Raw genomic sequence first — 16,161 nt, forward strand, 5'->3', positions numbered from 1 at the left:
TTCTTTAAGAGGAACAGCTGAGACTCCAGCAGCCCTCCATCTTATTCAGCCACAGTACCTGTGGGTCTTCACAGCTAGGGGTTATGCAGATTTCTCTTTCAGGCACTGGAGCTATGGGCGTGGGGCGTGCTCCTGGGGGGAGAACGTTGCAGCCAAGGTTTCCCTTTCAAGTTTTAAGCACCGCACATGGATGTGGGGCCTGCCAATTCCACATCTCTGCCCTTCCTACTAATCTCTGGACCTGAATTCTTCTGTATATCCTTAGTTATAGGACTTCTGTTCAGCTAGTCTTTAGGTGGCTGGTCTCATTGCTCTCTCGCAAGCTCATTTGTGCCTGGCTGGTCTCATTCCTCTCTCTCCAGTGTTCAGTATCTGAGCCATTACAAAGTGAGGGCGTGATGACCATTTGGATGTTAACTCTTTATTATATAGGACTAGTGGCCCAGTGCATGAAATTCATGCAGGGGAGGGTGTCCCTCAGCCTGGCCTGCACCCTCTCCAATCTGGGACCCCACAGGGATCGGGCCTAAACCGGCAGTCGGACATCCCTCTCTCAATCTGGGACTGCTGGCTCCTAACCACTCACCTGCCTGCCTGATCGCCCCTAAGCACTCTACCTGTCAGCCTGCTCCACGCCCCTGCCCCCGGCCGGCCTGCTCTCCCCCAACTGCCCCCCCTCCCCCCCCCGCCAGCCTGATCACCCCTGACTGCCCTCCCCTCCTGGTCTGATCACCCCTACCTGCCTCTGCCTCAGCCCCACCACCATGGCTTTGTCCAGAAGGTCTCCTGGAAGGTTTCCCAGTCTAATTAGCATATTACCCTTTTGTTAGTATAGATCAGCCGTGGGCAAACTACGGCCCACGGGCCGGATCCAGCCCATTTGAAATGAATAAAACTAAAAAAAAAAAAAAAAAGACCATACCCTTTTATGTAATGACTAGGGGCCCGGTGCACAAAATTCGTGCACTGGGTGTGTGTGTGGGGGTGTCCCTCAGCCCAGTCTGCCCCCTCTCACATACTGGGAGCCCTCAGGCGTTGACCCCCATCACCCTCCAATCGCAGGATCGGCCCCTTGCCCAGCCTGACGCCTGGACCAGAGGCGTCAGGCCTGGGCAGGGGACCCTCATTTCCCCCCATCACTGGTTCTGCCCCCAGCCAAGGCCTGATGCCTCTGGCGGAGGCGTCAGGCCTGGGCAGGGGACCCCCAGACCCCTCCGATTGCTGGCTCTGCCCCTTGCCCAGGCCTGACGCCTCTGCCGGAAGTGTCAGGCTTGGACAGGGGACCCCCATCTCCCCCCGATCACTGGCTCAGCCCCCCGCCCAGGCCTGATGCCTCGGCCAGCGGAGTTGACCCTCATCACCCTCTGATCACCAATCACCGGATCGGCCCCTTGACCAGGCCTGAGGCCTCCGGCAGAGGTGTCAGGCCTGGGCAGGGGACCCCCAGCTCCCCGCGGTTGCAGGCTCCACCCCTGCCCAGGCCTAACGCCTCTGGCCTAGGCGTCCGGCCCGGGCAACGGGGACCCGCAGCTGCAGCGGCCCCGCGATCGTGGGCTTCGCTTTAGGCCCAGGCAAGGGACCCCTAGCTCCTGGGATTGCCAGCTTCGACTGTGTCCAGCTCCCATCTCTGGCTCCACCCCTACTTCCTGCTATCACTGGCCAGGGCGGCAAAGGCGCCTGATTCTCCGATCATGGCTGGGGGGCAGGGCAAAGGCGGCCCCAGGGCCGCCTTTGCCCTGCCCCCCAGCTCTTAGCTCCCCCCTGGGTTTCCGATCACTGCCAGTGGCAGGGGGCTTCTTCCTGCTTTCCCTTTCGCCTCCCTGCATTGTGCCTACCTATGCAAATTAACCGCCATCTTGTTGGCAGTTAACTGCCAATCTTAGTTGGCAGTTAATTTGCATATAGCCCTGATTAGCCAATGAAAAGGGTATCACCGTATGCCAATTACCATTTTTCTCTTTTATTAGTGTAGATGTTTACTTTGAGTTTATATTAGTTCACACAAACACTCCATCCATGCTTTTGTTCCGGCCCTCCGGTCCAGTTTAAGAACCCATTGTGGCCCTCGAGTCAAAAAGTTTGCCCACCCCTGGTATAGATAGAGGCCTAGTGCATGGGTGGAGGCTGGCTGGTCTGCCTTGAAGGGGGTTCTGGATCAAGTTGGGGATCCCTTTGTGGGGTGGGGCCAGCCTGGGTGAGGGGCTGATGGCTGTTTTCAGGCTGGCCAGGTCCCCATCAGGGTGAGGTTCCCTGCTAGGGGGCGTGGCCGGCCTGGGCAAGAGGATGATGGCCATTTGCAGGCTGGCCATGCCCCCATCGGTGTGAGGGTCCCTGCGGGGGGCATGGTTGGCCTGGGCAAATTGCTGAGGGCTGTTTGAGGGCGGTTTACAGGCCAGCCAAGCCCCTCGTTTTGTCCGGAAGGACGTCTGGAAGGTCTCCCAGTCTAATTAGCATAATGCTCTTTTATTAGTATAGACTAGAGGCCCAGTGCACAGATTCATGCACTCGTGGGGGGCATTGCCTGTGGGGATCCAGCCCGCTGTGGGAGCACCACTCATCCCGGTCAGCCAAGCGCCGCTCCAACTGTGGTAGCGCACTGACCACCAGGGGGCAGCTCCTGCATTGAACATCTACCCCCTGTGGTCAGTGCACGTCATAGCAACTGGTCTACCAGTCGTTCTGGTTGTTCCATCCCTGGGCTTTTATATATACAGTGGGGCCTTGACTTACAAGTGTCCCGACTAACGAGTTTTTCGAGATACGAGCCGTCTCTCGGCCGATTTTTTGCTTTGAGTTGCGAGCTAAAATTCGCGTTACAAGCCAGCTTCAGATACCCCACTGCTAGTTGGCGCAGCAAACGTCACAGTGAATGCCACAACATCAGCCCAGCATCACATGTCTCACTCGTTCACTTTAAGATTTGACATACGAGTAATTTGAGTTACGAGCTCCATCACAGAACGAATTAAACTCGTAAGTCAAGGCTCCACTGTATATAGATATGCATCCATTAAGAATTGCTTCACCATTTATCAGAAGTTGAACTCCACCACTTAACTTTTAAATAATTTTAGTAATGATTTAATTTTAAGGTATTAATTTTTTTGTGTTTTGTTATCAGACTCTACTTACCAGCCACTTATTATCCATGCCCTATAACCTTCCTAAAAGTATTATGTACCTTTAAGGTTCTTGAATCTTAATATTCTAAATTTGATATTCCTATATCAGATATGCTAGAATTTAATGGAATTCTTCAAAGCAGTAAACTCATATCATTGATAACCTGTTGGGTATACCTTGCCTTTTCTAGATACCTAAAAAGGTTTAAGGTGATGAAGATCAAAGTTCTACGAAGCTGGTGCCGGCAGATCCTTAAAGGACTTCAGTTTCTTCATACTCGAACTCCACCTATTATTCACCGAGATCTTAAGTGTGACAACATCTTTATCACTGGTCCTACAGGCTCCGTCAAGATTGGAGACTTAGGTCTGGCAACCCTGAAGCGGGCTTCTTTTGCCAAGAGTGTGATAGGTATGTTTCAAGTGTACCTTGCAGCCTAACTGGCTTTCTGACATTCCTTTTATTTAGAATCCCGACCCTGTCAGAGCTTTTTTATGTAACATAAACCTTCAAAAATTCATAACATGAATTTAAGAAGTGATCAGTTCTACTTATGAGATGTGTAGCTCTCTATATTTACGCTTCTAGAATCATCTTCTGTCAATGTTTTTGTAAATTATATGAACAGAAGTAAGGTGAACTCAATAAAACTTAATGTTAGCTATCAATCTTATTGGGTCATTCTTTTGATATTTAGTATTATATACTTATTTATATAAAAGATAGAGTGAGTTACTTTCCCTGTGAAGGAAACAATTTCTATGTATTTTAGTTACTAAAATAGTCTGTTGGATTTATATGTATATTGAAAAATATCAGCCTATTAAAAGCTTATTTTAAAGTGTGAAAAAATGAGTTCATTCTGAAAGTTTGGTTTTATCAATTTTTTACCTTATTCCTACTCTTCACAAGATATGATATATCTAAAACAGGATTTTTCAACTTAAGTACTATTGAAATTTTGGGTTAGACAATTCTTTGTTATAAAGGTTGTACATTGTAAGATTAGTTAGCAGCATCCCTGGCCTCTACTCACTAATTGCCAGTAGCACACCCCTTGTTCTCCCCCTAGTTATAACCAAAAATGTCTCTGGAAATTGCTAAATGTTAACCTTACAGCTACCATACAGTAGGGGGCAGACAAGTATTTTGATCTTTTTTAACCCATCATCCTGTCTTACAGGTAAATGCATTGTGGTTACTTTATTTCTTGCTAGTTTCTTACCTTTTCCTTTTATTTGTTTTCAATATGAGATATCAGTTTATCTTTTGTTTCAAGGCTCTGCTTGGTACAGCAGTAATCCATTTGAAATAGTAAATAAGGACACTTGACCCTGTTCTAGTTTCTTTTATAAAGGCCTTGCAGTGAAAGATCTATAATAATATTTGATGAAACAGACTAAGATTTTATTCCTCTTTCTAATACCCCTCCCTTCCTTCCCTCTTCCATTTTATTCTCTTTCTCAGGTCAACTCCTGCTTCTTCCTTGGGTGAGTAACATCTGCAGCTTCTACTTGCATTGAGTCTGAATCATTCTTTTAATTTAAAGGTACCCCAGAATTCATGGCCCCTGAGATGTATGAAGAGAAATATGATGAATCCGTTGACGTTTATGCCTTTGGGATGTGCATGCTTGAGATGGCCACATCTGAATACCCTTACTCAGAGTGCCAGAATGCTGCGCAGATATACCGTCGTGTGACCAGTGTAAGTCTTCCTCTCACTGACTGATGAATTTAGGTCACATTAAGAAGGAATCCCAAGTTAGAGAATATCAAATAATGCAGAAGGGAACAATAGTGAAGGCATACTGAGATGTTGGAAGAAGAGGGACTTGAGGTATTTATTGCTCATGATACAGTGAGAGCAAACATAAAGATGAAAGAAGCACCAATTTATCCTGGACCCTCCTTGCATTCATTTAAATGTTTATTATGAGATATGTAAGTTCTCATTTTTCCCACCATGAAGCTTATTTGAGTTATGCTCTTAACCTAAGCTGGTTTGTTCACAGACTTTTTCTCTGAATGGATTAAAATTGATATACTAATTTATTAAATCATTTATTAATACCCACAGTTTTTAAGATATATATTTAAACCATATTCTAGTTTAAATTACACATGGTAATTCATCTCTGCCAAAAGAGGTATTTTCTAGAGTGCCAATTGAAACCTAAAGCATAGTTGTTAGGTCCATAATATAAAGCACTGAAAGTTTACTATAAGAATGTGGAGGCTTTCCACAAAAGGCATAAAAGTTAAGCAAAGTAATTTTATTGACTATTTTTATAACTTTTTCTATTAAAAAAGTTTAAACATATAAAAAAATAGAATCATACAATGAATTCCCATTTATTCAACGCAACATGAATATTGGGGCCATTTTTGCTACACTTACTTCATCTGTTCTCTTTCTTTATTTCATTGTTTCATTTTACCACTATGTACTACATTATGCCTCTATAAAAATTAAAGATTTTTTTATTATGTAACCATATCATACCTAAAAAATTTAATAGTAAATTTCTGGATCATTTAATACCCTAACCTATTAAAATATTTCCCCTATTGTTTCAGAGATGTCTGTTTACAGTCAGTGTTCAAAATAGGGTCCATCAGGATCCACAGAAGACATTTTGTTGTCATGTGTCTTTATCTAGAACTATTGCCCTTGCTTTTTTTTCTGTATTTTATTGATTTGTTGAAGGAATTAGATTAATTGTTTTGGGAAATGTTTCACATTCTGGATTTGTCTATTTGCTTCCTTATGATGTCATTTAACTTTTTATTTTATCTTCTACATTTCTGTAAACAGAAATTTATGTTAAAGTTGTAGAGGGGTGTTGGTGATATAAAAATAATTTGTCTTTTTAACTCATTCATACAAAAGTATACAGTGTCATTTTCTGGAGGCTAAATAATGTGTGATACTGCAGCAGATTTACAGAAGCAGCTATGACAATCCACTTGTCTTCTTTTAAGCCATATTCTGCTCACTAAATTTTTCTTTTCTTGGGGGGAAAATATTGGGTTTTTTACTTTAAAGGTTATATATTATTAACATTTAATGAGGTTTATTATAAATTTTTATAATAAATTGTTTTTGTTGTTAATCCTCACCTGAAAATATTTTCCCATTGATTTTTAGGGAGAGTGGAGGACAGAGAAAAACATCGATGTGAGAGAAACACATCGATTGGTTGCCTCCTGCACATGCCCTGACCAGGGCCTGGGCTGGGGAGGAGTCACAACCAAGGTACATGCCCTTGACTGGAATTGAACCCGGGACCCTTTGGTCTGTAGGCCGACGCTCTTATCCACTGAGCCAAACTGGCTAGGGCTATTATAATTTTTGATGAATTAATATTTTACAACTTTCCCAGTTTTAATTTCTAACATGGTAAATAACAATACATAAGCAAAAGTCTTTGGTGTCCTCAATCATTTTTAAAAGTGTAACGGAGGACTCCAAGAGAAATAAGTTTGAGACCACTAGTTCCAAATGCTTGATTAAATTTAGGTTCATTCTGGCCAGTGTGGCTCAGTTGGTTGGGTATTATTCTGTGCACTGCAGTCTCGGGTTTGATTTCTGGTAAGGGCACATAAAAAAGTTAGGTTAAAAAATTTTGTAAGAATAATTAATATGTGGTTCTGTGTATTTTATATTACACTAGAGGCCCGGTGCATGGATTCATGCACTTAGGGGAGTGGGGGGGTCCTTCGACCTGGCCTGTGGGATCGGGCCGAAACTGGCTCTCCAACATCCCCCGAAGAGTCCCGGATTGTGAGAGGGCACAGGCCAGGCTGAGAGACCCCAGAACTCTAGTATGCATATAAGATCTTTGGGTAATCTCTTCCTACCCTTTCTCGTCCCCCTTCCCTCTGAGATTCATCAGTCTGGTCCATGTTTCTATGCCTGTGGTTTCCGCTCCTGTTTTGAGTGTCTGCCCCCTGGTGGTCAGTGCGTGTCATAGCTACCAGTCTGCCAGGTCGCTTAGGCTTTTATATTTGACTAGAGGCCCGGTGCACAAAAATTTGTGCACTCGGGGGGGGGAAAAGGGGTGTCCCTCAGCCTGGCCTGTGCCCTCTTGCAGTCTGGGACCCCTCGGAGGATAACGACCTGCTGGCTTAGGCCTGCTCCCGGGTGGCAGAGGGCAGGCCTAATCCCTAGGTGCAGCCCCTGGTCGGGCTCAGAGAAGGGCCGATTGGGGAATTGGGGCGCTGCCCCCTGTCATGCACAGAGCAGGGTGGATCAGGAGGTTGCGATGCCGCCCTTAGTCATGCTCAGGGTAGGGCTGATTGGGGGGTTGGGGCACCGCCCCCTGTCACACTCAAGGCAGGGTCGATGGGGAAGTTGCGGTGCCACCCGCTGTCATGCACAGAGCAGGGCCCATCAGGGGGTTGGGGCGCTGCCCCCTGTCACGCACAGAGCAGGGCCGATCAGGAGGTTGGGGAGCTCCCCCCTGTCACGCACAGAGCAGGGCCCATCAGGGGGTTGGGGAGCTCCCCCCCTGTCACGCACAGAGCAGGGCGGATCAGGGGGTTAGGGCACCGCTCTCTATCACCCACAGAGCAGGGCCGATCAGGGGGTTGGGGCGCCGCCACTCTCACACTCAGGGCAGGGCCAATGGGGAGGTTATGGCTCTACCCCGTCACACACAGAGCAGGGCCCGTGGGGTGGGGGGGTTGAGGCGCCGCACCCTGTCACACACAGAGCTGCAGGGCGATCAGGAGGCTGGGGAGCTCCCCCCTATCAGGCACAGAGCAGGGCTGATCAGGGGGTTGGGGCGCCTTCCCCTGTCACGAACAGAGCAGGCTGGATAGGGAGGTTGTGGCCCCGCCCCCTGTCACACAGAGCCACAGGGCGATCAGGGGGTTTGGGTGCTGCCCCCCTGTCATGCTGATCCCAGTGCCGGGAGGCATATTACCCTTTTACTATATAGGATAGAGGCCTGGTGCACGGGTGGGTGCCGGCTGGTTTGCCCTGAAGGGTGTCCTGGATCAAGGTGGGGGGTCCCCACTGGGGTGCCTGGCCAGCCTGGGTGAGGGGATGATGGCTGTTTGCAGCTGGTCACACCCCCTTCAGGGTGGGGGTCCCCACTGGGGTGCCTGGCAAGTCTGGGTGAGGGGCTGAGGGCTGTTTTCAGGCTGGAAGTGACTGAAGTTCCCAATCGCTCCTTTTTTTCTTTTTTCTTTTTTTATTCTGGGCCAGCTTTAGCTTGAGGCTTGGCTCCAGCTCTTAGGCCTCAGCAGGCTGAAAGTAGGTTTCTGGCCTTTGCATACAATGTTGCGAATCTGCTGGCTGTTTGAAACTGCAGGCTCAGAGGCCTGCAGCGGCAGGTGGGGAACGTTGGTCTCCTCCGTCACTGAAGCAAGCAAGCCTCATGTTAGTTTCAAGCTGCTTGGCTGCCGGCCGCCATCTTGGCTGACAGTTAATTTGCATATCTCGCTGATTAGCCAATGAAAAGGGTAGCGGTCGTACGCCAATTACCATGTTTCTCTTTTATTAGTGTAGACTAGTAGCCTGCACACTAATCCGTGCGCCAGTAGCTCGCCAGTAGCTCTCCACCCCATCCTCCTGTAGCTCCCCCCATACCTCCTCCCTCCGCCCCCTCATAGCTTGCTGCCCTGCCCCCTCCTGTAGCTCTCTGCCACCCGCTTGTAGCCAGTAGCTCACTGCTGCCCTCCTGTAGCTCTCCGCCTGCTGCCTCGCCCTTCTGTAGCTCCCTCCGCCTCCCGCCCCCCCATAGCTTGCTGCCCTGTCCCCTCCTGTAGCTGTCCACCACCTGCTTGTAGCTCACTGCCCCACCCTCCTGCTGATCCGCGATTAGGTTGTAATGCTTCACAGCGTAACTACCATTTGCATATTACATCTTTATTATATAGAATTAAGAGGCACATAGTATCTAGTTAACTCATTTTTAGTGATACAGTTTTACTAAACTTTTATATATTAGAAGATGTGATTACAAATTGTTTATTTAGATTTGGATAGCTGGTTAGAATGGTAATTTAGTATACTTCTAAAAATCTTATGGCCCAGTGCTTGAGCATTGACCTATGAATCAGGAGATCACAGTTTTATTCCCAGTCAGGGCACACGCCCAGGTTGTAGGGTTGATCCCCAGTGGTATGGGTGGGCAGGAGGCAGCCAATCGATGATTCTCTCTCATCATTGATGTTTCTATCTCTCTCTCCCTATCCCTTTCTCTTTGAAATTAATAAAAATCCTTAAAAAAACACAAAAAAAACTTAAGATAAACATTTTCATTAGGGTGACCAAATTAGTTTTATATCTTCACAAATAAAGTTTTGGGACATATCTTTGATTACCTCATTAATTATAATTGCTATGAATATTCCTATAATGTCCTCTCCTTTTTTTTTTTGTAGTTTGTATGTGATTCTACTGTGTGATAGGTATGCGACAATTTTGGACAGTTAATTTATTTTATTCAGCATGAATGATAAGAACCATTAGGGTCTTTATACCCAATAAAAATAATAGATATTGTTTGTATGGAAAAGAGCATTACTTTCAAGTTATTTCTCAGCTTTGTAAATTTTGTGGTATTTTATCAATTATTGTTACTATCTCCACGTCTCTTGAGTCCTTACTGTTATATTCGTCAGCCCCTTTTCAACACACATTCTCCATCCCACCCCAGTTTCTAATTCATGGTAGGGCTCTCTAAAGCATTGATCTTCAACTCAGGCAGGAGAAATGTAGTTTCTTTAGGCTTCAGATAATTGCAGTAAGTATCTTAATCATCATTCTATAGTTTTGCCCTTAAAAAGCTCATCTGCTTTGCCTCTTACAGTTCTAGATCTGTATTCCAAGTTCAGGTCTTTTATTATTATTACATTTTTTCCCCTCAGTGCATAAAATAGTTTCCATTTTTCCTTTTTTTCTTTGGAGATAGGGTGGCTTATTTACTGGATGATTTTCCCCTTTATTTAGAATTCTTGAAACCTCAAGAAGTATATGTGACTCATTTTTTTACTCTCTTCTTCCAGTTTATCAGATTCTTGCTTCAGAATAACTCTTAGATGCAAGCCTTTATTCTGATTGTCAAAACTCTGATTTTACATTTTATGTCACACCTTGACATTATTTTCCAGAAGTAGTTTATATTATAAATTATTTTTTTTGCTTATCACAGCATGTACAAATTTTTAACGTTCTCTTTTGCTATTCCTTATCTTCTTCTAAATACTTTTTTAGTTAAGCTAGTCCTCTTTATTATACACATATGCCACATCCTTTCCTTTATTCCTCCCATTTGTACATGCCATTTACCTTCTCTCAATGATGAGAGAGAATTATTGATTGGCTGCTGCCTGCATGCCCCACACTGGGGATCAAAAAGTGACCTCCTGGTTCATAGGTTGACACTCAACTACTGAGCCATGCTGAATGGGCAGTTTTTACATTTTTTAAATGGTGAAAATCAAAAGAAAATGTCGTAACGTGTGAACATAATACCAAATTCATATTTCAGCATCATAAATAAATTAGCAAAACCCAGCCATACTCATTTATTTCTGTATTATCTATGTTTGTTTTTACATATAGTGACAGTAGTGGCCTGGTGCCCGGATTCATGCACATTGAAAGGAAATTAATTAGAAGAAATATTTTAATATCCTTATTTGCCCTTTCTCTATAATAGAAGTATCAGAGATGAAAGAAAATTAGTAAAATGTGTATGAAAATAATATATAAATGATTAATAAACAATAACAGCATGATATAACAACAAAGACATGATATAAAAACAACAAAAAGCATGATATGAAAACAAAAACATGATATAAAAATAACATTGATAAAAACAATGACTGATAAATTGATTAAACTTATTCTAATATCTCCCTGTTTACCACATTAAGAGTAAAAACACTTTCAGAGTGCTTGACTAATTTCCCTTGTGATGAAGTACTTACAACTTTAATGTCACACGCTCTTCGAACTTGAGAGGAAGCAACATATAACTGACCATGTCCAAAAACTGGTTCAGGTAGGAATATTTCTATTCTGCCTAGAGTTTGTCGTGACTTATTACTAGTCATCACAAATGCTGGCATCACGGGAAACTGTCTTTGAATTAATTTATATGTCAGACTGGGACAAATCAATTCTTGGAATCAGAAAAACCTCTCCTTCCGCAGATCCTGTTAATACTTCAGCTTCGAGAAACACACTTGCGCGATTGGCACCAGTGAAAGCTTTATATATATCATGCATGTGTAAGTCAAAATTTATTTTTAAATTGCCAGCGTGCATCATATGTGCCGGCCAGTCAATCGGTCAGATGGACCGACAGTCGGTCACTTAGCCTTTTAATATTTCTTTTTAATATATTTTTATTGATTTCAGAGATGAAGGGAGAGCCTTTTATATACATAGATAGTTGAATAATTGCAATAGACTATATGGGTCAAAAAACCTAATAAAATATGTTCTGTCTGGCTCTTAATAGAAAAAGTTGCTGATCCTATTCTTAACATGTCTCCACAACTTCTTAAAATTTTTTTCCTTTAAAGAATCCTATCTAATGAGGAAATATGCTAATTGACCCTCACACTGTCGCAAAGATGGCGGCACCCACAGCCAATAAGGAGGGAATATGCTAATTGACTGCCCCACCCTCAAAGATGGCAGTGCCCACAGCAGGGAATATGCTAATTGACTGCCCCGCCCTCAAAGATGGCAGTGCCCACAGCCACAAGATGGCAGAACCCAGTACCCTCAGCCCCGCTGGGGCAGCGGGCGCACAGCCGCTCCACACGCCTGCCTCTGGAGTCCCCCAGTCCCCTCAGGCCCCGAGCCGCCCAAGGCTCAGGTAACCAGAGCCGGTGAGGCTTGCACTGCCGGCAGTGGCAGCAGCAGAGGTGTGATGGAGCGTTGCCTTCCCCTGATCACCGGGTCCCCTTCCGCCCCTGAGGGCTCCTGGACTGTGAGCAGGCCGGGCTGAGGGACACCCCCCCAGTGCATGAATTTTCATGTACCGGGCCTCTAATTCTATAAATAATTTCTAATCTGATATATGGTAATATTCTTATTAGCCAGCTTCTGTACTTAGGATATATATGAGAATCTTGGTGCAGGCAGGTAGCTTCTTAAATTATTAGCTCTGAAAATTTGTGAACAGTCTTCTCTCTGTTAAGAGTAGAGCTGTCATTTTAATTCTTTGATGAAAACATAAGATGTTTTAATGTAATAACCATTTTCATTGACCATACTTATTCTTAGTATTGGCCTAAGAATAAATGACATCTTAAACAAACCCAGGATTACTGCTTCAGGTGATCATTCTGGATTTTAAGCATAAGGGTTTATGAACCAGTGTCTTTATATTACCTTCCAACAATTCTGAATGTTTTGATATCCAACAGACTAGAATAAAGTATAAATAAGATAGCCATATTTTTAAACATTCTCCCCTCTCTCTCTCTCTCTCTCTCTCAGACAGCCTTCTCTGTTACTCTTGCAATATTTCTAATTTGAAATTGGGATAGATTTCATTATGTAACAGCACACAAGGGCTCTACTATTTTGTAGGCTGCTGTTAGAGCAGTGGTTCTCAACCTTCCTAATGCCGTGACCCTTTAATACAGTTCTTCATGTTGTGGTGACCCTCAACCATAAAATTATTTTCGTTGCTACTTCATAACTGTAATTTTGCTACTGTTATGAATCATAATGTAAATATCTGATATGCAGGATGTATTTTCATTGTTACAAATTAAACATAATTAAAGCATAGTGATTAATCACAAAAACAATATGTAATTATATATGTGTTTTCTGATGGTCTTAGGCAACCCCTGTGAAAGGGTCGTTCGACCGCCAAAGGGGTCGCGACCCACAGGTTGAGAACCGCTGTGTTAGAGTATGCACTGATTGGGCTTTCTCTATTACTTAGTGATAAGTGTTTTTGATTAATCTTGTGAATTCACTTCCTGATTATTTTGTTAAACAAAGGTTGGTGCTTAAAATGTTTTAGGAGATCATGGAATTTTAGGTTTCTTTATATAAAATGAACTATAGCCCAGCTGGTGTGGCTCAATGCTTGGGCGTAGACCTTTGAACCAGGAGGTCACAGTTTAATTCCCAGTCAGGGCACATGCCTGGTTTGTAGGTTCGATCTCCAGTAGGGGAGTGTGCAGGAGGCAGCCGATCAATTATTCTCTCTCATCATTGATGTTTCTATCTCCTTCCCTCTCCCTTCTTCTCTGAAATCAATAAAAACAGGAAAAAAATAAATGAACTATAAAAGTAACTCTGCTGTTTAAAGAAATCAAGTCAAATTATATGGTAGAACTAATTATCTAAAATTTATCCCCATTCCATACCCAACCCAGCAAATATAATTAACTGGTTAGAAATAATGACTGTGTAGGTGAGTAGGTGAAAAATATGACAAAACCCTATTGATTAAAAGTTGCTTACTGGAGGATCAGGGTAAAAGCAGTATGTTTCAGACTGTCAGGCACAGTACCACCATAATAATAGATAAACATTTATATAAGCAATTATTTGATAAAAGTAAACAAATTGATTTTTTAAGAAAAAGCAGTTGAGACACTGCCTAATAAACAAATGCATCTTTATTTGCAAATGCTAACTCCAGCTCAGTTGAGAAGAAAATCCCTTTCTCAAATGAATGAAGTATTTGGTATTAGTTTAATAGAACCTAGAAAGACCAGTATCACTGTTTCTATATTCATATATATATATATATATATATATATATATATATATATATATATATGTATGTATTTTTTTTTCTTTATTGATTTCAGAGAGGAAGGGAGAAAGAGAGAGAGATAGAAACATCAACGATGAGAGAGAATCATTAATCGGCTGCCTCCTGCACACCCCACACTGGGGATCGAGCCCGCAACCCAGGCATGTACCCTTGGCCGGAATCAAAAACCTGGGACCCTTCAGTCCACAGGCTGACGCTCTATCCATGAGCCAAGCCGGGTAGGACTCTATATTCTTTAGTAGAATACTTACCCTATTGTCAGTTTTTCTTTTTTTGAGATAAAATTCACATCATAAAATTTATCATTTAAATACTTTTAAGGTGTTCAATTCAGTGGGTTTTAGTATATCTACAATAGTATATCTGCAGTCATTGCCACTAATACCAGAACCTTCCATTACCCCCAAAAAAGAAACTCCGTGCCCATTAGTAGTCACTCTTCATTCCCCCTTCCACTCAGCCAATAGTATACTTTTGTTTCCATGGCTTTGATTGGTCTGTTGTGTACATTTCATACAAATGTAATTATACAACGTATGTCCTTTTGTATTGTGCTTTGTTTTTGTGTTATCTTTGACTTACAATAATGCTTTCAAGGTTTATCCATGTTATAGCATGAATCAGTGCCTCATTCCTATTTATGGCCGAGTACCATTGTATGGATATACCACAGTTGTTATGTTCAACAGATTTTATTTCCCTTTAGTTCTGTAGTTTCTTCCTTCAACTCTGGAGAACAACTGGGAACAGGAAGGATGAAATATAACAAGTATCTTAAAAGGTATTATCCTAGAACTCAGTTTATTAAACCTTTGTTTATACATATTGTGTTATAACATAGCATATGGTACATTGTAGGCACGCTAGTAAATATTTTGAAGAATAAATGTTTCAATTAAAGGAATCCCAAATATTGTCAAACACTATGTAAGTTTGGGAGAGTTTAATTTGAATTCCCTGCAAAAGAGGAATGAAACTCAAGATCACCTTTGAAATATTAACAAAATTTTCCTACTAATATGAAATTTAATATTAGCAAGTAGAAACTGATACACCTATACAATCAATACATTTTATAGAATAGGGGAAACATTTGATACAAATAGAGCAGAAAACAATAACTTTAATAGTTAGAATCAAAATTCTAGGACTAGAAAGCATTTGAAAGAATGTTATCTGTTCACATGCTCTTCCTTCAATTTGTAGTTCTCATAGTTAAAATTTCTAAATAGCTAGTTCAAGTAACTTTTTGCATTATGGGGGTAGGTCTGTGTTTTGTTTTGTTGAATTGTTTCCCCATAACTTTTACCCTATAATTACTTACTTTGGTCTCTGAATTTCATAGGGAAAAAACAAGTAACCCTAGCTTGTTTGGCTCAGTGGACAGAGCGTCGGCTAAAGGAGGTCCCGGGTTCGATTCCAGTCAAGGGCACATGCCTGGGTTGCAGGCTCCATCCCCAGTAGGGGGCATGCAGGAGGCAGCCCATCAATGATTCTCTCTTATCATTGATGTTTCTATCTCTCCCTCTCCCTTCTTTTCTAAATCAATAAAAATAGATCTTAAAAAAAAAAATTATAATTTCATGTTAGTCTCTGAAATGTTTTAAGACAGTTCCTGAATTCATGAGCCCTTTCTGATTGAGACCCATGCTTTTCAATTTTTAGAACTATTCTTTTTAATTTCTTGAGGGAAGAGGCTTATATGCGTAATTGGAAGAGGGAGGTGCACAGCAATTGTTTTCTTGACTTGGAGGAGACAAATAATAAGCCCAGAAAAATTGTAATTGGACATAAAGAAATTGGCAAAGGAAACAATTAGAATAATGGATACCATTTTCTTACCTGTGCTTATATATTTATGAGTGCGTATATGTATCAAAATATAAAAATATGTATATTTCAAATTGTGTAGTTTATATTGCATCAATTATACTTCAGTAAATACTTAAAAAGTGGGGAAGCAAAAGGAGATTGGCAAGATTATTTTAAGGCATTATAAAGGCCTACTGGTAGAGATTTAAGATCTGTCCATTGAGATCTTTTGAGAAAGGATCAAAAGATGGAAGCTATCAGACTTAAATGATTTAGCTCATGACTCTCAAATTCTCTTGTATCAGGCCCCCTTTATACTATTAAAAATTACTAAGGAACCCAAAGAGCTTTTGTTTACTTATTTTATATTTAGTTTGCCATATTAAAAATTAACATGGAATTTTGTTATTAATTATTAATTAAGAAATAGTATAATAAGCTCAGTATAT

At 42.3% G+C, this 16,161-nt stretch overlaps 1 protein-coding gene across 14 annotated transcripts in view; it reads left to right on the forward strand.

The window, feature by feature from the left end:
- WNK1 (WNK lysine deficient protein kinase 1) overlaps positions 1-16,161 on the forward strand; it is a 151,587-nt gene that overhangs the window by 67,128 nt on the left and 68,298 nt on the right. For all 14 annotated transcript variants that reach the window (XM_059683922.1, XM_059683923.1, XM_059683919.1 and 11 more), the window contains exons 3-4: positions 3,314-3,534; positions 4,673-4,830. In XM_059683922.1, coding sequence (XP_059539905.1) covers positions 3,314-3,534; positions 4,673-4,830 — 379 coding nt within the window. The remainder of the gene's footprint in view (positions 1-3,313; positions 3,535-4,672; positions 4,831-16,161) is intronic.

Source organism: Myotis daubentonii, chromosome 2, assembly GCF_963259705.1.
Source record: "Myotis daubentonii chromosome 2, mMyoDau2.1, whole genome shotgun sequence".
In the NCBI taxonomy this organism is placed as follows: domain Eukaryota; kingdom Metazoa; phylum Chordata; class Mammalia; order Chiroptera; family Vespertilionidae; genus Myotis; species Myotis daubentonii.